This window comes from Lepidochelys kempii, chromosome 10 (assembly GCF_965140285.1).
Source record: "Lepidochelys kempii isolate rLepKem1 chromosome 10, rLepKem1.hap1, whole genome shotgun sequence".
Taxonomy (NCBI): domain Eukaryota; kingdom Metazoa; phylum Chordata; order Testudines; family Cheloniidae; genus Lepidochelys; species Lepidochelys kempii.
The window spans coordinates 47107016-47129555 of record NC_136389.1 but is presented as its reverse complement, the minus strand read 5'-3'; the positions used below and the strand labels follow the sequence as shown (position 1 = coordinate 47129555).

Here is a 22540-nt window from a genome sequence, read left to right as displayed (position 1 = left end):
AAAGGGAATGCTAGGGAATCGCTTGCCCGAGGCAAGAGAAGCTTACTGACATGGACAGTAAGAAGGAACTGAAGAGGCGACCGGTCGGCAGGGACCTATATACACTGCCATAAAGGCACCACTCCAAGGTCCACAGCCAACCTGATGGGTACCGCTAAGGGAAAAACCCTCTGACAACTGTGGATGCAGCGCGCACACACCTACTTGGAATGGACATGAGCAATCACTCGAAGAATAAAAAGATATTAACATTTAAATGAACTATAAATATAGGGATATCACTGTCTCAACTTCTCTTTGAAGTATGTAGCAAATAACCTGCAAATGGCGGGAGATAGGCAATTGCCTTATGTTAAACCATGTAGCTAATTACCAGTGAGAAAATAGACGGTTACTTCAAAAGCCTATTGTTCACCCAAGGACTGGTGCTGTCAATAGGCTGCAAAAAATCTCTATACAAAAACTCTTAGGACCAGATCCTTTCATCTCAGATCTACTTAAGCTTCATTCAGGGGAAGTTTGAGGTGTAAGACTCCAGTCCCATCTGGACCACCCAGATATTGAATATTTGGACACTGAACTATAATATTTGATTCTGAAAAGGACTCTTTGCAACTCTGAAGCTCACCATCTCTACTATAAAACTGACCTAAAAACTATTTATACCTGTAATGTATAATGATCTTTTAACCAATACATTGTTTTATTTTTTAATAAATGTTAGCTTAGTTGATAAGAATTGGCTGTAAGCATGTATTTGGGTAAGATCTGAAATATTCATTAACCTGTCCAATCTGTTGGGACTGGCAGAACTTTTTATATGATGAACAAGATTTTCAGTAAGCCCCATCATATTTGACTTGGCTGTCTGGGCGGGAACCAAAGACTGGGTTGCTTTAAGGGAACTGTGTTTTTGGCGTCTGGGTAACCAGTACAGCATTATGGAAGCTGTTTTGTTGCTGGCTTGGTAAATCTAAGTATCAGAATAACCACCAGTTTTGTCTGTCACATTCTTTGCTCAATTTGGGCAAACTGTAATCTCAGTGTGGCTCCCCTAGGACCTTGGTCAAACGCACATTCCCTTAGCTAGCTGGGGCTGGGCAGAGTTTAGGCACTGACCCAGGCTCTACGCACATACTCATGATGCAGACCTCATGTTTGATATCCCTTTTGGCAGAGGCGATGCCATGGTCCAAATGCCTGCTAACCCCCACTCCCACAACAAAAGCAAGACCATCTCTTCTCTGGCCCTTGTATCTGAGTCCTGAGTTTAAGTCCCCTACCAACACCTGTTCTGCTGGTGATGATTTTGCACCTTCCACTTCATCAGCCCCCCTGAAGAGAAATTTGGTCAAACTGGTTTTCCTGCTCAGGCAACCTCCTTAGCACACCCATTGTCAGATTAGAGCACAATTGTGAAGGTTAACAACTCCATTTATTAGGTCTAGGAAAGACCTGCTATAGTACTGTCAGCAAATGTTTGCTTCCATATCCACACAGAGGCATTCCATGATAACAATTTCATATCAACCAGAATTCATAAGTTGTACATACAGATTCCCCATATGGTCACAGTGGTGTATGATACTGAATGAGAAGGCAGTGTTTATGTAGCAAAGCCTGTAGTTCATAAAGACAAAGGTCAGTTTATTGCCCTTTCACATTCAAAGTGAGCGTCTTATATTTTAAGATTGTCTGAAGTTTACTTTATATATTTATTTTTGATGTGCAGTTAACCACAACCTGACGCCATTCGATAGTTACATAAGAGCAACCAGTCATATCTTTAATCAAAATTTTGGGAGCTGCTAATGTTCCAGTTTGTCAAGTCTCGATTTTCTTCATTTTTCTCCCTCTTTGCCAACCAAGGGGCCAATTGTTGCCAGGCAGGATAGTGATTTCACTTGATCCATTAGATGCCAAAAGAAATCTGATGAGGTTCAATAAGGATAAGTGCAGGGTCCTGCACTTAGGATGGAAGAATCCAATGCACCGCTACAGACTAGGGACCGAATGGCTAGGCAGCAGTTCTGTGGAAAAGGACCTAGGGGTGACAGTGGACGAGAAGCTGGATATGAGTCAGCAGTGTGCCCTTGTTGCCAAGAAGGCCAATGGCATTTTGGGATGTATAAGTAGGGGCATAGCGAGCAGATCGAGGGACGTGATCGTTCCCCTCTATTTGACATTGGTGAGGCCTCATCTGGAGTACTGTGTCCAGTTTTGGGCCCCACACTACAAGAAGGATGTGGATAAATTGGAGAGAGTCCAGCGAAGGGCAACAAAAATGATTAGGGGTCTAGAACACATGAGTTATGAGGAGAGGCTGAGGGAGCTGGGATTGTTTAGCCTGCAGAAGAGAAGAATGAGGGGGGATTTGATAGCTGCTTTCAACTACCTGAAAGGGGGTTCCAAAGAGGATGGCTCTAGACTGTTCTCAATGGTAGCAGATGACAGAACGAGGAGTAATGGTCTCAAGTTGCAGTGGGGGAGGTTTAGATTGGATATTAGGAAAAACTTTTTCACTAAGAGGGTGGTGAAACACTGGAATGCGTTACCTAGGGAGGTGGTAGAATCTCCTTCCTTAGAGGTTTTTAAGGTCAGGCTTGACAAAGCCCTGGCTGGGATGATTTAACTGGGAATTGGTCCTGCTTCGAGCAGGGGGTTGGACTAGATGACCTTCTGAGGTCCCTTCCAACCCTGATATTCTATGATTCTATGCTGGGCCAAGACCAACTAATTTAACACAGGCTGCCAAACAGATAGCAGCAACTGTAGGTCACTACTGACCTTGGTTGAAACTGAAATATAGATCTCAGATTCCTAGACTTTAAGGCCAGAAGGGACCATCATGTTCATCTAGTCTGACCTCCTGCACATTGCAGGCCAGTAGGCCCATTATCTCTGGCTGAATTACTGAAGTTTTCAAAACTTGATATAAAGACTTCAAGAACAACAAAAAATAAAAACCAACAATGGAAAGGTTAAAGAATGTAAGGGTCAGCTGGATACACTTTTTATTGCCTTTGCACTAGCAAACTGCAGTTGCAAGTTGAAACACGCAGACAACACCTGTGCAAGCTGCTATGCTGACTAGCTATCCTGTTTCAGATGCACAGTGTACCACATTGGCATGCAGCACTACTTGCAAATGTTACAGTTCCCAGCACAGTTCCCTGAAGCAGATGCTTAGTGCCTATGCTAAATTTATTTGCACCTATGCATTATTTGGTTTATTCCAATGGATGCTTTGAACAAGGCTGGAATTTAAGCAGGGTCAAATTAGGAAGGATCACATATAGCTGAACTAAAAACAGCTCTCTTTTTTAAAATTTTAGGGTAACACTTTCACTCTACCCTAACTAACTAAATCTGGGCAGCAATTTCAGAAGACAACTTGGTTTGACATTAGAGATTTAATTCACTCCTTGATATCAGTACTGAGAAACACTGACTCCAGGGCAGGGTATTTCATCAATACTTAACGTATCTCAGTATTTTAGAAAGGAGACGTAGTTGGATATGGAGTCAGAGATTTAACAAGAGGCTCAGAAACAAACCCATTTACTTCCAATTTTGAAGCTATTAGCCATGATCAGGAAATGCTGATAATGTTATCACCACCCAATTCTATCCCTGAAATCTGATTAGAATCTTAGAGGAGAATCCCAGCCTCCGATTAAACCAGCTCTCACCTTCTAGACCGTGATCTCCTTGGAAGATCCCTTTGAGGCTGGTATCGCAATCTTCCTTCATATTCTCTGCTGTGAGACCTCCGTCTCTTCCATTTGTGACTCATGTAGGTCTCCTGCTCAGGGGATTGATATCTCTTGCAGTGATGCATCTAGGGACATAAGAAAGGCACTTCAAGTAAAAACTGTCATTTCCTCTAGGGGCAAACATTTCTAGTTTCCTACACCCAGGTCCCCACCAACTTCTACACAGAGTTCAGGAGCGCCAATATTCTCTGAAACTTATTGTTCACATTTTACTGACTTTTTGAAAGCCTCATACAGCTCACTGCATAGTAAGCAAAAAGCATGAAAACAGAAACCATGCCCAAAGAGTTGGAGGAAATTCCCATAAAAGCCATCCATCACCAGCAATATTAATAATTAGAAGTTATAATTTTAAAAAGGCTTCACAAAGCAAGCAATGCATGTAACCAAACCCCAAAAAACATTACAGGGACACCATCAACATAAAAACCACTTTTTTTCTAAAAAGTTTTATACCCTCTTTTGTTACAAACACCTAAAATTATTGTAACTGAAAGAGGCTAGGAAAAACTTTTCCCTGTATTTTTTTTCCAGTTTATTTGCTTTACAATAAACTGGAATCTGTTTCACTGTTTCCTCTGTATACCAGTTAGTTTACCCTGTTTCACAAAAGCAATAAGGATGAGAACACACTGTTAAACAGGAAAAGTGATTGTAAAACTACAGAAACTGGCAGGGAGACTCAGGAGCGGATGTAAGACTTGACACTATTTTAACTTTTTAAAAACTGACTATATTAAATAAAGTGTCCCTTTAATACAAAAGAGCACTGATGCTCTGTTTAAAAAAAAAAGATAAATGACACCTAAATAATCAGACACAAAAGAGACGTGGATGGCTCAGAGTATCTGTAAGTAAAGACAGAGCCTTTCACTTCTTGATCATAGTTAGAATCCAGACTATATTAATATGGTGTGAAAAAAATCAGTGCTTCCAAACAGCTTTTCACTGACATGCAAAATGGTGTTCTTGGGCCAGTTTCTAGTGGACTGGAGTCCTTATTTGCAGAACAAACAGTATCTGTTAGGGAATCTTCCACACACACGTATTCAAAAGACAAGTGAGATTTAAGAATGCAGTGGCCAGAGTAGAGATTGATTATCCAGTTTCCTCTCACTGCTTTGCCCTGCTCCAGTGCAAAGCAGCCATAAATCCTGGTTTAAATGGCCTCAGGAGGATTCCCTGGCATAAGGAAAGCCTCTAGTGGCATAAAGCAGTCATAGCAGTTCTTACACCCCTCCCCCTCAGAAAGAGGCCCGGACAACCTGCACAATGACACTAAGCTCCTCAAAGATCCTTGTTGGTACTTCATGTAAGACAGTAGCCTGAAGGCTACTCTAGCTTGGATCACCCTGGGTGCCAGCTCCAGGATCAGGGAGCATCTGAGGACAGCTTGGCCAGTTTAGAGAACATGGGCCAGATCATCTTTTAAGTTAACAATGAAATTAACTATCACTGTTACACTGGAAGCTGGAACAAACTATAAGCCTCTTAAAAAGCCACCATCAGATCAATTTAGGGCCAAAGTGTAAGTTATAACATTTTACTGTTTTTAAAAAAGCAAGACCAACCATTTCCATTTCCCATTTAATCAAAGTGATTTAAGTCATCAATTTTAATCTTGTTTTGCATTTGTATTTTTTAGTTATTTTCCTAAAGAAAGGTTCATTCACATCAATTGGTATAATCATGAAAATGAGCTGATTTGCGACCAAATATAAAAATTTAGTGTAAGGGCAATACTACTTTTTGCTATCCAGGGAGATATGCTATATCTATTCACATTTATTTAACCAATTATACATCTTAACATACATTTATTCAGATTCTTAATTTCTACACTTTCCTCTTGGTTCTGTACATAATTTTTTAAAAAAGAGCACCATTTAATGCATTAAAATTTGAGGAGGGCTCATTGATGCAGCATTTGGGTTTATTTACATGATTTTAATAGATTAGAATAAGTTTAAGCATTACCATGGTTAGTAATTTCTAATTTAATTTCAACCATATTTTAAAAGAAAATGTATTTTAAATAAAATCTGATTTAAATAAAAACAATTTTTTAAAAATTAAAAATAATTGATTTTTATTCTCTCAGTATCCCTTGCAGTATTCACAACTCAAACGCCACAGAACTGGACTAATTCATGAGAGCTAGAAGAGAAAATTAAGTCTATTTTCTTTAGTAGAGAAATGCAAAATGTAGACATAATTGTGGAAAGCCTGTCAGATTTTGAAAGCCCTCAAGTCTGGTTAAAAAAAAATAAATCAAGTTTTAAAAAAAAAGCTGATCTTGAACTAATAATGCCCTAGAACAAAGCACTCATTCCTGGTTTCTCCCTCATCTTGTATGGATTTTCTAAATCTCTTCTGCTGCCTTATTTCTACTTTATCTCCATTTACTGTCTGAGACACCTTAAGTCCCATTCTTTTGGGGTGGAAAGCCTTAACCAGCGGCGTCAATGGTTCCTCCTACCATATTCTACCATCCCATCACGGTGGCCTCACATCTACCTGAAGAGATCTAGACAAAACTTCAATTGGACCCATCAGCACAGCTTGTTTCTTCAGACAGTGAAAATGGTGGCTAGGGAACAATGCAAAACACTACTTCCCTGAAGGTGTCAGCCTCGTGACTGAGACACTAAAGTAGAACCCACAAAGTATTCAGCCTCTAAGACCACAGGTGAACATTTCCCCTCCCTTCATCCGTTTGACTCCCCAATCTGTGTATCCACTTCTCTCATCTGCCAATCCAGCTAGACACAGAAACAAAACATCTCCCAAACCACACTGTGACAAAGGGGTTTCCAGTTTCTGCTTTAACAAAACCCCGTAAGAAACACAGTGTTGTTCCTCAATGCAGCATATTACAAAGAAGGGCACTTGGTCATTATCTCAGAGTTGCAAAAAAGGACTTTGGCCCCTTTGCATCCTTCATGTGATCATAGCAATGAAAATTTTTAAATGGACATAGAAGGGTTTTAATTTTGGATTGTCAGCTATCTCACCCAATACAATTATATTATTTCTACATCATCTTCATCAGCAGACTTTCCAAAACCGGGGCTCAGCTGTGAAAATATTTGTAAATTTCAAACCCCCCCCCCCATCTCACAGGAGCCAGCAGAGGAACTGGTTCCAGACACACACGCTACAGCATAAACAAAACAGGCCCAGAGGCGGGGGCAGGGAAGGGGGGCGCCCCGGGACCCTCGGGGGGGGGTCAGCCCCAGGGGCGGGGGACAGGCGCCCCAGGACCCTCGGGAGCTGAGGGGGTCAGCCCCAAGGGCGGGGGGCAGGGAAGGGGCGCCCCGGGACCCTCGCGGAGAGGGGTCAGCCCCAGAGGCGGGGAAGGCCCGCGGAGGGAAGCGCTCAAACCTGGCGTTGGCGAAGCGCGTCTCGGCCCTCAGGCCAAGCCAAGCCAGGCCCGTCCCGTGCCCCATCCGGGTCTCCCCCCTCCCCCACTCCGAGTTCCCGGATGTTCTGGCCCCGCTCGCGCTCCCCGCCTCCAGGGGCTGTCGCGGCCGGGCGCCCAGCACTCACCGTCCCGCACCCCCTCAGAGCTGCGCTCGGCGGCTCCGCTCAGGCCCTGCACCGCCGCCACTGCTTCCGCTTCCGGCTAGACCTACGGCGCGAGCGGGCACCCTGCGGCCACCTCCTCCAACCACGACACGAGCTGCGCGCGCACCGCCTCCCTACTGACAACCCGTCACGCCGGCAAGAAGGGCTCCTCCGAGCTCTACCTACGCTCCTGGTTCCTCTAGCCACCCGCTCTATGCTCTTGGAGGACTCCTGTGCGGAAAACCCGCTTCTTCCTGGGGCACGTGGCGGCCGGGCGGGGACAGGCGGGGGCTTGGCGTACAACAGGGCACCTGTGCAGCGTGCTCGCGCAGAGAGCGCAAAGCCCCGGGGTATTGCATTTGCTTTCCTTGGTTAACAGCCGTGAATGAATTGTATTCGTTGCCAGGGGGTCGCTTGGCACAAGCTCAGCCCCGCCCCTGCCACGTCCCCTGCATTCGCACCCCGCCTTCTGGAGCGCTCCGCCTGCCTTTAGCCACAGCCCTGCTGCAGGTTTTCACTGCACCGCCCAGGCCGCGCCTCGCTGCAGGGCTGCGGAGTCGCGCCTCTCAGGGAAAAGCCAGGAAGCGCTTGGGCCCTTAAGGGTCTCACGTGCAGGGAGCAGCTTGCGGGAGCCGGATCACCTCTGTGGGATCTTTAAGAGATCCTCTAGAATTAATTAATGAACAGGAGGACTCGTGGCACCTTGGAGACTCACCAATTTATCTGAGCCTGAGCTTTCCCGAGCTACAGCCCACTGCATGGGATGCATCACGAAGGCTCATGCTCAAATAGGTTAGTCTCTAAGGTGCCACGAGTCCTCCTGTTCTTTGTGCGAATACAGACTAACATGGCTGCTCCTCTGAAAGCAATTAATTACTAGCTCACCTTACCTGATCACTCTCCTTACAGTGTGTATGGAAACACCCATTGTTTCCTGTGTATATAAATCTCCCCACTGTACTTTCCACTGAATGCATCCGATGCAGTGAGCTGTAGCTCACGAAAGCTCATGCTCAAATAAATTGGTTAGTCTCTAAGGTGCCACGAGTCCTCCTGTTCTTTGTCCTCTAGAATTGTGTATCAGGGATAGAATTCTCTCTTAAACGCCGTAAGGAGGTTTAAAATTCCATGCAAAGGATCTCATCTATACTAAAGGGACTCTATTAACCCAAATCTAGCCTACTGAAAAAACAAAACGAGAAATTTCAAGTTGCTACACGTGGCCCTGAGAACCCCTGCCATTTTTTGGCCTACATCTTTTCCTCCCAAGGGATTCAACAAGGATTCCCTTGCTTTGTCTTGTCAAGTGGGTCAGGGTTTCCCTCACCCCATATACAGGCAAGGATGGTGGGTCCCCAGGATTCAAAGCATCTGCAGGCTGCTGGCTGTCTTGACAACTGCTATGCCCCCAACTTCTGCTTTTGTCAAGACCTTCTTCTAGCAATTGTTCCCCTGATCTGTGAGTGGGATCAGGAAAGAACCCTAAGTGTGTATAGTACAGTATCTAATGCTTGAGACAGGAACTTCAGTTTAAAGGGCCTGGGGCTCCGGCCACCGCTACTGCCCTGGGGTAGTGTCGGTAGCCGGGGCTCTGGCGGTGATTTAAAGGGCCCGGGACTCCCAGCTGCCGCTACCGCAATAGAGCCCTGGACCCTTTAAATCGCTGTCCGAGCCCCGGGGCTCCCGGCCACCTCCGTTACATGGGGGCTCCGGCAGCAGGGCTGTGGTGTCAATTTAAAGGGCCTGGGGCTCTAAATGCTGCTGGGAGCCCCAGGCCCTTTAAATCGCCAGCCTGGGGGAGCCGGTCCGGACGGCGCACCGGCTCTTGCCGGTACGCCATACCAGACCAGACCGGCTTACTTTCACCTCTGCCCCAGGGATACTGCCAGTGTTAGCTGGGCTGTGTCCTCTGTCCTAGCATGTCTGCAATGAAGAGTTTCAGAGTAACAGCCGTGTTAGTCTGTATTCGCAAAAAGAAAAGGAGTACTTGTGGCACCTTAGAGACTAACCAATTTATTTGAGCATTAGTCTCTAAGGTGCCACAAGTACTCCTTTTCTTTTTGCAATGAAGAGCTGTTCAGTGAAGTCATGTTGTCACTCCCTGGGAGTTGTTCTGCTGAGTTATCTAAAAACAGTCACAGCTTGCTTTTTCTGTGAAAGGAACCCTTGATCGGGCTGTTATGGGGCGCACGTGTATGTGCATGTGTGGTCACTGAGCCAGATTCATCCCTGGTCCAGGGACAGAGAAGGGGCTAGCGGCTTCCTTATTCAGGACCTGCTGAGGGCAGGTTTGGCTCCTGGTGTAGGCTAAGGTAGCTCTAAGCTGCTCTAACTTGCCTGCTGCACGGTTACAAAATCATTGGGGTGCAGCACTGCCACCCACCTGCTATGAAGTGCTCTAGCTCGCTCCCCCCATTCTAAAATGCTCCCTTCACTGGGGCCAACTGCGGTGCATGTAGGTGAACCGCCCACCTCACCTGCTCTGAAATGCCCCAGCCCCCACGGCCCTCAAAATGCCTCCTGTGCTGGGGCTTCCTGCAGCATGGGGGAGAAGGGGCGGGAGAGTTAGTTCTACAGCTCTGTCAGAGAGCCTCCTGTGCCATGGGTATGCCTTGGGTGGGGGCTTACAGCCTGTGTGCTCGCTTACCTCTGGTCACTCAGTATTGCCAACCCTCGTGATCTGATCACGAGTCTCACAATATTTGGTGTTTTCCTTAAAGCCCCAGCTCCTGGAGTCATGTGAGTATGTGAGACGCTCAGCTTTTGTTTTTATATAAAGCGTATTGCCCTCATGGTTGCAGAGAAATGCTTGAAAAGTCTTGAAGAAAAATACAAAGAACCCAACATGTATTTTAAAAAAAATCTCATATTTTTGCAGCCTGACTCATGAGTTTGAACGTGGAGGGTTGGCAGGCTTTATCCCTGGATCTGGGAATCCCTGGCATGGCTAGTTTGCCAGCATTCAGAGGGGGGTTGGATTCCCAGCCCCCTTTCCCCCTTTGAGTGCAAACATGAATGTCAATGAAAAGCTAATAAAGGGATCAGTGGTTGCTGCTATTAATAGCCGGTGAGTCACGTACAGTATGTGAAAGAGACTTGATGGACGTTTTGGGAGGTAATTGTTGTTGGAAGGCTTGTGCAGGCAGTGGGGAATGTGGAGTGCTAGGTAAATGGTGTCTGTAAAGGGATGTATAGAATAAGTGGCAGGTGGAAAGGCAGCGCACCTATAACTGCAAATGAACTAAGAGGGGATTGAAAGTAAACTGACACAACAAAAAAACTTCAAATCCAGACTCCAGCGAGAAATTGCTGAATTGGAATTTATTTGCAAATTGGATACAATTAACTTAGACTTGAATAGAGACTGGGAGTGGCTTAGTCATTATGCAAGGTAGCCTATTTCCCCTTGTTTTTTCCTACCCCCCCCCCCCCAGACATTCTTGTTAAACCCTGGATTTGTGCTGGAAATGGCCCACCTTGATTATCATACATAATGTAAGGAGAGTGATCACTTTGGATAAGCTATTACCAGCAGGAGAGTGAGTTTGTGGGGGGGGGGGTGAGAAAACCTGGATTTGTGTTGGAAATGGCCCACCTTGATTATCATACACATTGTAAGGAGAGTGGTCACTTTAGATAAGCTATTACCAGCAGGAGAGTGGGGTGGGAGGAGGTATTTTTTCATGCTTTGTGTGTATATAATAAGATCTTCTAAACTTTCCACAGTATGCATCCGATGAAGTGAGCTATAGCTCACGAAAGCTTATGCTCAAATAAATTGGTTAGTCTCTAAGGTGCCACAAGTACTCCTTTTCTTTTTGCGAATACAGACTAACACGGCTGTTACTCCGAAATCTGCCACATAACAGATACGATTTGCTACCTGTTGCATTTCGTTATCGAGAAAAGTAAATTACTCAACAGAGATTTTAAGCTACTTAAATAGAATCTTTAAAATAATTAAAAACCAAATACGAAGTTGCCGTCTTTCCTTGCTTCACCACTGTTCTGTCGTGTGGCCTTGGGCAAGTCCTTAATGTCTCTCTGCCTGTTTTCCCTCTAGTTAGATTGGAAGTATCTTATTTTTTTTATATTTGTGCACTTTGCCAGTCATGAGTTCAAGGCTAGATCAGATTTCTTTGTTTTAACCAGACAGTTACTGCAGGAAGGCAGAGCCAGAGAAATGAGGTTTGCTTTTTGTTCTGAAAGCAGAAAGTTTAGCTGTGGAGGAGGGTTTTGGCTGGGGGATCTGGTTAGTTACAAATTCACTGTCTGTGGTGACCCTCACCCCCCACTGCTACCAGGGATGGAGCCCCTCAACGCCCAGCTCCCTCACATGGGATCGCAGCTCCATCACCACGATTCCACTATCCCCGGGGCCCAGGATGGAAGTGGGGGAGGCAGGTTTGGGGCAGTTTTACTTTCATTCCCAGGGAAGTGCTGAGCATAGAGAGAGAGGGACAGTGGCAGGAGAGGGGCCCAGGGTGTGTGGGGAAGCGTGGGCCTGCTGCGGCTGGTGAGTAACTCTGCCAGGTGCCCCTGCGGCTCCCCCATCATAGCCGCCTACGCGTCACAATCGGAGCCAGTTTATCAGGAGAGGGGGAACAGGCACTTTGAAGCTTGTTGCCATCTCGGTTGCCGTGGCAGCAGCAGTCCTGTGTTTCCTGACATGGGGAGAGGTGGTGAGTACAGCAGCTGAGCTGAACGAAGAGACGCCCTGGAGATTCAGTCGGACGGGGTCCCTGAGGGCCTGCGGGGAGACTCGCGGAGGGGTAAGTCACTTACCAGTGCTCTGCTTGTACTCTCCCCAGTGCCTGCGTTTCTCCTGGCCAGAGCTTGGAGCAGAGGGCGCGGCCACTTCACGTTCCCCAGGGCTTGGTCTTTTCTGATCACACACCCTGTGTTGGCAAATGCAGGGCATTGTGAATAGAGATGGGGTCCAGTTTGGAGCTATAGGGCCAGCTGGGGGAAAAGGTTCCTCCTTCGGACTCTCCCCATGTTGGGAGCTGACGTTGCCAAGGAACCACCGAGCCTTAACTGCCCACTCATGTTCTTCTTCCAAGTCCACGGTCAGAGCCTCCCGCCTCCCTCTGCAGCATCGTTGCCTGTGTCACTCACCTCCACAGGGATGTTTGCTGTGGGATTGACCAGGTGGGCTCTGTGACTGGGAGGGGAGAGTGGCCTTCAGCCTTGCAACTGAGGTGGGATATGGGCGTTCCTGGTTTTGAGCTCATTCGGGGAGTCACCTCCGCGAGAGGAGATGCAGCCATCTGTCTGTGGGTTTATGCCGTGCTCAGCGCTGTGACATCTGAGAGAAAACACAATGGGTTCTCAATGGCCTTCACCTCCAGTGCGGCTACCAGCACAGTCCAGGGGAGAGGTTGGGGTTGCAAGCCTCCTCCTGTTCCCTCTCTTCAGTGTCCTGACTATACAGATCTGCCCAGCCGATTGCAGCCAGAGGATCTGCCCCATAGCGCAGTGTGCCGATTCGCACGGCACCCTGGGAAATGGAACAGAGGATTCTGGGATGTGCTTGGAGGTGGCGCAGTAGTGAGTGACATTGCAGGGTGAGGTATCCCATATGAATTCCCTTGTTGGGTATCCACTGATTCTTCCTTTTGCTGCCCTTGGTGACAGGCCTCTGGCACTCAATGCCACAGCTGGATTGCATCTTCTCCATGTCCCATAGATCTGGATCTGTGAGATTCCCCTTGGAAGCTCCAGGGAAAGTGCCGTACGTGAAGCAAATGTCAGTACCTGAGACTCAGCTGCACTGATGACCCTTCGAGGGAGGGCACCCCCCCCCATACCACTGGGCCATAAATGTCCCACCAGAAGCAGAGCCGCTTTCCTGGCCTGCCGTCCCGATACAGCGGTGATGGATGCTTCCAGCATGGCACTGACACAGGGGTCTCAGGTTGGGGTTGCCAGGATCCTGAGAATAGTAAAAGAAGCCCACAGGCATCTCGACCCTGTTCTGTGTCGGAGCTGGAGAGGAGCTACACAAACAGCTACCCCTCGTCAGAGGTCCCCTTCCAAGGAGAGGTAATGGGACCAGCTTGACTTTCGTGCTGGGGGACCAGGCACCTTTCTGGGGCTTCATGGGATTCCTGCAAAGGGGTCATGTTCCACCCCTGGCCTTCTGCTTATCATACCATGTGGCTCCTAAGATAAAGCAGGCTGATGTCCTGCTGGTGATGGGTCTGGGACTCGATTCCTTGGCACACTCAAACTGCTCAGAGGGCAATATGCCAGCAATCCCCCGTGATCTCACCTCTGGCACAGAGGCCATGGGCATTACCTCTGCCACACCCCAGATTCCCTCTCCCTCACAAGCTGAACTGCGTTGCCATGAGCGTTCATGAGGTGGCTGGGTGGCAGGGGTTGTTAGTGACTGCTCCCATGATTCACTGCCTTTGTTCAGGCAACATCGCTGACATTAATGGGGAGTGATTCCAGTGGGGGACGGGCAGAGTGAAAAGGAGAGAGTGTGAGTGTGTGTATCAAGGGGGGGATCAAGATGGAAGTGGCCCATCCCTGTCCTCTGCATCAGTCTTTTCTTCCTCATCTCATTCAGAACCCTCTGAACGGGACGCCAGGACCCCGGGAGCCCAGCCACGCAAACAGCACATGGAGAGAGTCCAGCAGGGGCTCTCTTAGCCCCAAGCACATCGAAAGAGCCAGGTCCATGAGCCCCTTGCGAGGGATCCACTCCATAGATAGTGGGATGTAAGTTCAGTTTTAAAAGAGCTTGGGATGGGAGGGATCCCGTGGGAATCGAGTGGAATTGTTTGTGATTGAGGGGTGCAGAAAAGTTGCTTGTTGGGAAGATTTGCAAGGAATCTTTCTTATATAAGTACAGTTTAGGTGGATGGATGGAAGGACAGAAAGAAATACTTACAGAGCAAGTCAGATCCTTTTCTTAAGCAATAAGTTACAACCGGAACTCCCTGCTGCTGTGTGTTATTGGATCAGCTTGCTTAACACATTTCAAAATGGATCAGACACTCACAGCCAGACAAATAGCATCTGCAGTCACACCAGGTAAGACAAAACAAGGGCTGTTCATCCTCAGGCTTCAGGCCAGAAATTGATCACCACTTGCAGCCAGGAAGAAATTTCCCTGCTGGGTATAGCCCTGCACAACTCGGTGCCTGAAGAGGTTTTCTCCTTCCTTGAAAGCATCCCGCATGCAGGGGACTGGATTAGATTTATCATTGGTGAGTTTCAGGCAGGCAATTGCTATGTTCTTACACCACATATCTGGGGTTGTGAATTACTGGGCAGTAAGTTGTTTCAATCACATGAGTTTAATTGCATCAGCTGTGGAATACTGCAGCATAATTCATACTCTGGAGTGACTGTTTTTGGTTAATTTCCTTTTAAAATAAGAAATGTGTTCTTCCCCTGAGAACTATAATGGGAAAAATGTCCCTAAGATTGATTGATCTATCAGTTGATCTGTTCATCCCCATACGTATCCATCCAAACAGTCATCCAAACTGGTGGTTTCACTAACATTCCTATAACTCTGATTTTACCAAAGAAAGCCCCTGAGCAAAGAGCAGAGGGGAAGTAGAGTCCAGTCCTTTAAATTTCCACTTGCCCTGCAGAAGCAGCAGGGTTTTTTTAGTAGAATCTCAGTGTAATTCAATGGAATTCACCTGTAGGACACCAGCAGGACTGGGGGTATTTTCAGGTGTCAGGACTGCAGGTGGCTGCCTAGGGTACTGCCTCTCAGGAGTCACTGGAATAGCACAGGGACCATAATGATCACTCAGCAATACTTTTGTCCCCTGCTGCTCTTCCCAAGGGGCCTGATCCTGACATGGGCTAAGTATCAGCAATTCCCACTAACATCAGAGGGAGTTAAAGGTGCTTGGTAGCTCTCGGAATTAAGCTTCGGCAGTGAAGTTTATGCCTGCTCTAGTCCTGCTCACTCCCACCAGAAAGGAAGGCCATGTTTCTGCTCAGCCATGTGTAGTGGCTGCATTTGGCTCTCAGATTTCACCTCTCCCTCCCACCATGCCTCCTTTGAAGCAATGCTGCACTTAGCGCGGTGGTTTCTGGGACACATTTGGTAACAGACATCTTGTCTTCCCTGGATTTGCCTGAGGACTCCCTGGAGGTATCAGGTGTTTACTGTTAGCTTTCTCAACCATTCATTGAAGGAACTGGGGTGGGTATTGAATCTTTAACAAAGAGAGGTTTTCTTCTAGCTGTTTATAGGGCATCTGAGTTACATAGGAGTTATCCCTTCTCCTTTCAGTCATTCGGGTTTCATTTACCTGATACTTGGGGTGACATCATCCTATTAGTTCTCCAGTTGTCGATAGAGTCTTCTAGGATATAGAGGTTGGACAAGACATTTTTCCTAATTATGCCCCAGAATCCATTGCACCAGGTAACCTTTAAAGACAAGTGGTATGACTAATGAGTTGTGAACAATGGTTTAAGGATCATCTTGTCATCATTGAGGTCTCCTGTTAGCTATCCTCATTGCTCTGCCTTCCCAGGCCTTTCAATCAGTTGTTAAAATTAAAAAGGATGGATCTCTTTCTTGGCAGAGTTTTAACCAGTGACATGGAATGTGCCAGGAAGCATTCCAGCCCACCACTCAGAAGGAGGCATTCTTTATCTCGTCTCCCGGACTGGGGCACAGAAGAATATGGTCCCATGCGGCCACTGGCTCGAAGGGTGTGGAGTGGATTGGAGCTGGACCTGCGGGGATCTTCACCAGAGAATGTGCAGAGGACAGCGGCGCTGGGGCCCTCTCTGCAGGACACTCCTGGGGTGCTAGAGGGCCAGGCAGAAGCGCTGCAAAAGCTGGAACTCAACAGGGTGAAGTTTGAGCTACTTTCCATTAAACAGAAGGTAAACTGGAGTCTCTCCAAAGCCTGGGGAGTTTGTGAGGACCTGTCTGATTGGGACACAGGAGGAGCTGCTGGTTCTAGTCCTTCTTCTAGACACTCACCTGACTTTGGGGCTGACCCTGAGACATGCTAAGCACCTGCACCCTCCATTGGTTTCAGTAGGAGCTACATGTGCTCAGGACCCCTCAGGGTCAAGCCTGATGAGTCTAACCAACTCCAAGCTTCTCAGATGCAGCACATTACATCTCAATGGTCTGGGCAGGCTGCTCACTGGTTTCCATTGGGATGACTCGAGCCAGTGTGTGCCCATCCTTCAGAGGGTGAATGCAGTACAGTGAAGCGGGATGGTGCTGTTCACACTCTCTGTGCCTGCGTGCTCAGTGCTTGCTGAGATCAATGGAAAGGTCCCACTGACTTCCGTGGGCTTTGCACTAGCTAGGCTGTGTCCCCTAGCATGTGCTCTCATTTGAGGAACTAGAAGCTTATGATCCTGGAGGTTAGAGATGCCTATCTGGGAGGCTGGAGCAGCTTCTGGCTTATCGCTGTTGGGAATAGTCTGGCCTCTGTCATGGAGAATAGAGAGTGGCACTCCTCTGGCATTGTTCTCTTCAAGGTTTAGTATAAAATTAAGCTGCTTGCCTTTGAATTCTCTCCTGACCTCGCCTTTCCCACAGCAGATGGAAAGCTCCCTCACCCAATTAGAGAAGGAAAAGAGCTGGCTGGACCTGTCCCGCTATGAAGACCAGAAACAGAGAGGGGATCTGCAAGAGAAGTACGTGAATTGGGGGCGGGGGGGGTTGGAAGGCTTTGGGTTAAGAAGTCTAGACAAGGAGTACGTAAGATGCAGGCAGCTGCAACAGGGTCAGAGGTACCATACAGAGAGAGACAAGGGTGCACAGTGGGTTGGCGAAGACGGCAGCTTAAGGAGCTTCTTGTTTAGCATGTGAAATCATTGAGCTAGAGTGGAGGTTTTAGGCATACCTAAGGGAGTTAGGCACCTACCTGCCTTAGGTGCACCTGGAAATCCTAGTCTAAATCTTTCGGTCAGCACCATATTACCCTCCCTCAGCAGCCTGCATTCTCAGTGGGGCAGCTGCCCCAACCCAGGAGACTAGGTGGCTCGGGACTGGAGGTGGAGAGTGCCCCTAGGCATCCATGTCCACTCCAGCCCTGGCCAGTGGGGAGTGAGTGAAAGTTCTTCTCACTTGAGAGCTGTTTAGTGGCTTGTGTGCGATGAGTTTCTCTGTAGAAGGTCTCAGTCCAGTCCTAGTGGACTAGTGTCCACACCAGAAACGCAGACCCCAGATTTGGCCGTTGCTGTCTCCCTGGCTGCAGAGAGGCCAGGGTTTGAATGAACTCCCCTCAGGTCAGGTTTGGTGTGTGCCCTGCTCTGTCCCTTGTACCTGTTCTCTGGATAAGCAAAGGACTTCAGTGTATAAGTCAGCCTGGCACCTTTCACCAGCACTGAACTCACCAACGTAACCTACTCTTCTTCCTTAGGGAAAGGGGTTGTGGTGGGGACAGGGGACAGTGGCTGACAGTGGTTGGCCCAGAGGTTGGGAGCGAGCATGGGGGTTGGAGCAACCTGTCAGTTTGGGTCTGGGGCATCTCTAGAGGGGGCACAGGGAGCAGCTGTTGGACAAGGGGTCCATTTGGAGCATGGGGGTGGGGACAGCTGTCAGGTAGTGCCCAGCCAGTGGACATGGTTGTTGGAAAGAGGGCAGGGGGAGGGGCAGTTGGGAAAGTGACAGAGAGATTGGGATGTGACGAATGGAAGCAGGGTGGAGCTGCTGTCTGTCTGTCTGTTTTTTAGGATCTTTAATTTGGAGATGGAGGTGGTGAAGGCCAAATCCTGCTTGAGCAGAATGAGCTGCCACTCAGTCTCCCCAAGTCCCAGCCAGAGGTTGTCTGTGGTAAGGAAGGCCTAGCAAACCCCAGTGGCTATTACCTGGGGCTGGGCCCAAACATTTCAGAGAAAGCATTGCACATAGTAGGGGATGGAGCCCTGGCATCGGGCAGTAGCACCATCAACTGCCCGCAATAACGATTGTAGCACTGGAACAGGGCCGGGGCACTTGCAATTGCATGCACTAGGATGCTGCACTGGTCCAAGGCTGCAGCCCTTGGAATTGCACAGCAGAGGTTGCAAGATTTTGGGGCAGTGGGAAGACCAAAGGGTTAATATTATGTGTCCTGATTCCTAAAGTCCCTGCAGGCTTTTTCAGGCTTGCTCTGGAGCCTCATTCCCCTGCACATACCCAGGGTAAATCTTTGGGGGATGAGTGCAGGAGTTGCCATCCCGTGTGCTCTGTGTTGGGCTCTGCTGTGTGATTCTCCCTGTTTGCTCCTGGACTCGGGACACTTGGAAATGTGCAGCTCCCAGCCAGCAAACCCACAATTAGAGGACTCTCAGGAGCTAAATATAGCACAGGGCTGGGGGAGGAGGGGAGCAGTGACCATCAGGCTCCCTGCTGTCAGTGGCCTGCGAAGTCTGGGCAGACTTTGAAAAGCCTTGCTCCCATGGAGCAGTGGGATGGGCACTGTGATCAGAGCGCAGAGGTTAAGGGGAGGCTGACCCTGCAGCTTCCATGGGAAGGCAAAAAGATCTGTTTGCCCTTTTCTTCCCCGCCCGGCCTGCTCTGCACACAGGCTAGGTACAATCCTAATCTCTGAACTCAGCGTGTGTGCAGGGAGCAATCTTCTTGAAAGGAGGCAGAGGGGGGACGGTGCTACAGCTCTGCCCCTGTCCACGCTGACTGGCTGGCTACCGAAAGGGGAACACTTTGCAGAGGTGGGGATTCAGGTGAACCCCTCCCCTCCACCTTGTATCTCAGGGATTGTGCCCCCTTCCCCCAGTAATCTTGCGCTGGGGAGTACAGCTCCACACTGCCCCCAAGGCCAGGAGTAATTGGCACAGTCTGTCCCTTAAAGTGACAGGCACAAGAGTAATACTTCCAGCAGATAGACATGCTCGTTCTTTCTCCCTTGGGCACAGGCTAGAGGCTAGAGCTGGTCGTATTAGCCATTACAGGCAGCACTTGTTAGGGATTGAGCCCCGTTTTGGTTAGCAGATCACAGTATGGCCAACCCCATGTGTTCCAAAATCATGAGGCTGACTTAATATTCATGGCTTTTTTAAAGAAAACCCAACAGTACCTGGGTTCTTTACCATCACCTCCTGATTACAGAGCCTTTGAGTAACACCTGGGTCAAGTATTCCAGCTTTTCTCTGCAACTATGAGTGGCAGAAACGTACTTTTTTTAACAAAGGAAAGGTGGAATTCTCCTATAATAACATGAATCCAGCAGCTGGGGCTTTACGAAAAGCACTGGGTATTGCAAGACTCGAGGTCTAATTGTGAGTTGGTCACACTAGGATTGTTCATGAGCCGAACCTGAATCCTGCGAACAAACGTTTACCCAATCACTTCCAGCCTGGGAGAAGGTTCGCAATCTGTTTGCGCTGAATAGGCAATGCTAGCTATTTGTGAGGCGTTACTGGTCACCATACTTGCGTGGTATTTCTGCTGCCTGATTGGTTGACTGATTCTTTTTCAAATAGCAGAATGATGACCAGGGAATGTTTGTGACACTCTTGCTAATGTTTGCGAAACAGTCAGGATTTGTGAATATTTTCACCAACGCCTGGCAGTCCTGTGGAGGCTTGTGAAACAGTCAGTCATGTTCATCAGAAGGGATGGGTTGGAGGCAGGATTCACTGGGTGAGATTCTCTGGCCTGTGCTGTACAGGAAGTCAAATAAGATGATCATTATGGTCCCTGCTGGTCTTAAAAATCTCTCTTTTTTGTGATTGCAGCGAACCAAACTGGGTGGCTTTTATTCCCAGATCAAGTTGTTTACTATTCACCCAGCTCTGTGCATGCTAGGGGGTGGTTCGTGACTTTGGTGCCTCATCCTAGCTGGCTGATGTATCCATTCTGTTGATTTGTAGGAGAAGGAGGAGCTGAACCGAGAAATGACAGCTCTTCAGGAAACCCTGAGTGGTTACAAGGAGCACATGAAGGTTCTGGAAGCAGAACGGGATGAAATGACCCAGCAGCTGAACTCAGCCAAAGAGGTTAGTTCCTTGGTCCAATGTGCACAATCCCCCTGTCACTGTCTAGGGATATGTCTACACTGCAATAAAAAACCTGTGGCACTGGGTCCCAGAGTCCGGCTCAACTGACTCACGAGGCTCGAGCTGTGGGGTTAAAAATTGTGGTATAGACATTCAGGCTCGTGTTGGAGCCTGGGCTTTGAGACCTTTCCCCCTCATGGGTTTCAGAGCCCTGGCTCCATCCCAAGCCCGAATGTCTACACTGCAATTTTTAGCCCCACAGCCCAAGCCCCACAAGCCTGAATCAGCTGACCCGGGCCAGCCGTGGCCATGCTGCAGGTCTTCCATTGCAGAGTGGGTGTACCCAAGTGGGCTGGAAAAGGATTCACTGCACTATTTAGGCACCAATGAGTCCATGAGGTCCAGAAAATAGACACAATTAGAAACATCACATGTTGGAGCTGAGACTGGACTCCTCACTCCTTCCGCTCCAAAACCACACCTGCTACTGCCTGGACTCAAAGCAATCGCGTTTAAATTGTGTCTTGTCAGCAGGCCTGCAATGTATCAATTCACTCCGACACTCCAAGCCTGTACGTTACAGTATATACCCTCACATGCTTCCTGTCCTGTCCACTCGCCTCTGTATCCTCACTGCACCCCACGCTCCTTAGGGACGGGTGAACCTCAAACCATAAACACACCAAAATTTGGATGCTTGTTCTCAGTCTACAAATGAGGCTGCTTGAGCAGCTGCCCCACCCAATCACTGCAGAGTTCCCGGAAGATGTACAAATAGTTGCTCCCACCCCTACCTGGGTGTCCACACATTTGCTCCTCCCTTCTTCCAGCTTCTCTCCAGAGGAGAGATGGGGCTTAGCTACCCCAGAAGTTCAGGCGTTTAGGTTCCCTATTTCAGAGGTTCCCTTGTTCCTTTTGCTTCCCAGGGGCAACAGCTGGCTTTCAGCCAGACCAACGAGGCCAACCAGAGAGTGACGGATTCGCTCCAGGCGACAAAAGCACTGCACAAGGAAATTGGCAGACTCCAAGGGGCTTACAACAGCACCAGCCGGGTATGGGGATGGAGGCAATGTGTGGGTCTGAGTAACGAACAGCCTGTGATTGAGCTCCCATTGGTAGCATGTAGAGCAAGGTCTCCCCTTGTACTGCTGGCTGATGCACCATGAGTACACGAAGGACAAGCTGTTTCGAGTACGGGTGTGATGCGTATCTGTGTCTGATGGGGGTGTCATGCAATGCAGTGACTAGTGTACACATGCGCTAGGGGGCTCCTTACTGGCTGGAAAGTCAACACGTTTAGGCATTCGTGGGCTCCCTCTCCCCCTTGTGGCTGACCCAAGAAGAGGCTAAACTGTTGAGTGCTCCAGGAGTGCACTTGTGGAGTAGAAGACCTAGATTTCGGTTCCCTGCGCTGCAGTGCTGTGGTCTGGCTGGCAATCAGGATGGCTGCGTTTTCTATTCTGCTCTGTTCTGTGTAGGCTTTTATTCTGTGCTCATCACTGTAGTGTCTGAGCACCTTGCAGTAATGCAATGTGACTGCACATCTGACACATGCTGGTTATTCGCTCATCCTCTCCCCAGAGGGAGAAGCGTGTGGATTGGAGGGTCTTGTTTTGGTAGGGTTTTTATTTATTTGTTTCTTTCTTTCTTTGGGGGTCTTTTGTTAAACAGACCTGTGCTCTGTGTTTGTATTAGAGAAGGCAGGTCAAAGAAATGTGCCCCGCACTTGGAGCGGGAAGCGGTGAGGTTTGGGATGGTCCTCAGTTCCTGGGGGAATTCATTCCCCTGTATTGGATCACCCCCAGAGAAGGTTCTGTTTCCTGCACAGATGAGCTTGACCCATGTTGCTGAAAGTTCCACTGTGCCAGAGGAGCGAACCAGGAGTCTTCGGCCGGGAGCTTTAAAAGGTCTTTTCGATACCCTGGGCGCAGGCCATGGAACGCTTTGAAGATAAGGACTGAGACCTTCAACTTGCTTTGAAATGCTACAGATTGCCAGGGAAGAGAGCATGTGCCAGGTGTGATGTGCTTATGGTAGCCTGGGTTGCTGAGGTGACATGCTACGCATTCTGTATTAGTTGAAGTTTCCTAAGTGCTGAAGGTTTCACATCTAGGGATATCGCAGTGCTGTAGGCCAGCTGAGAGGTGATGAAGGCATGAGTAACTGAGGCCAGGATGGGACAGAGTCTCCTAGCCAACCAGAGATGGTAGAATGCATTACTCATGGCAGTTGCAATGTGAGAGCTC

General features: G+C 48.4%; 2 protein-coding genes across 9 annotated transcripts in view; one reads left to right on the top strand and one right to left on the bottom strand.

The window, feature by feature from the left end:
- Nucleotides 1–7497, bottom strand: part of CLK3 (CDC like kinase 3) — a 28238-nt gene extending 20741 nt beyond the window's left edge. Inside the window, exons 1-2 of one of the 2 annotated variants that reach the window (XM_073363279.2) lie at nt 7326–7497; nt 3693–3841 (exon numbers count right to left, since the gene is read on the bottom strand). In XM_073363279.2, coding sequence (XP_073219380.1) covers nt 3693–3841 — 149 coding nt within the window. In that variant the 5' untranslated portion in view covers nt 7326–7497. Of the gene's footprint in view, nt 1–3692; nt 3842–7160; nt 7262–7325 lie in introns of those variants that run through there. The other variant, XM_073363280.1, reaches the window with a different exon arrangement.
- Nucleotides 7498–11932: 4435 nt separating this feature from the next.
- The window catches only part of LOC140918559 (uncharacterized), a 39002-nt gene continuing 28394 nt past the window's right edge, over nt 11933–22540 (top strand). For 3 of the 7 annotated variants that reach the window (XM_073363274.1, XM_073363272.1, XM_073363269.1), the window contains exons 1-8: nt 11933–12115; nt 12981–13388; nt 13921–14072; nt 15911–16217; nt 16891–16988; nt 18030–18129; nt 20169–20294; nt 21221–21346. In XM_073363274.1, the coding sequence (XP_073219375.1) occupies nt 13167–13388; nt 13921–14072; nt 15911–16217; nt 16891–16988; nt 18030–18129; nt 20169–20294; nt 21221–21346 (1131 nt within the window). In that variant the 5' untranslated portion in view covers nt 11933–12115; nt 12981–13166. Of the gene's footprint in view, nt 12116–12980; nt 13389–13920; nt 14073–15910; nt 16218–16890; nt 16989–18029; nt 18130–20168; nt 20295–21220; nt 21347–22540 lie in introns of those variants that run through there. The other 4 variants (XM_073363270.1, XM_073363273.1, XM_073363271.1 and 1 more) reach the window with 4 other exon arrangements.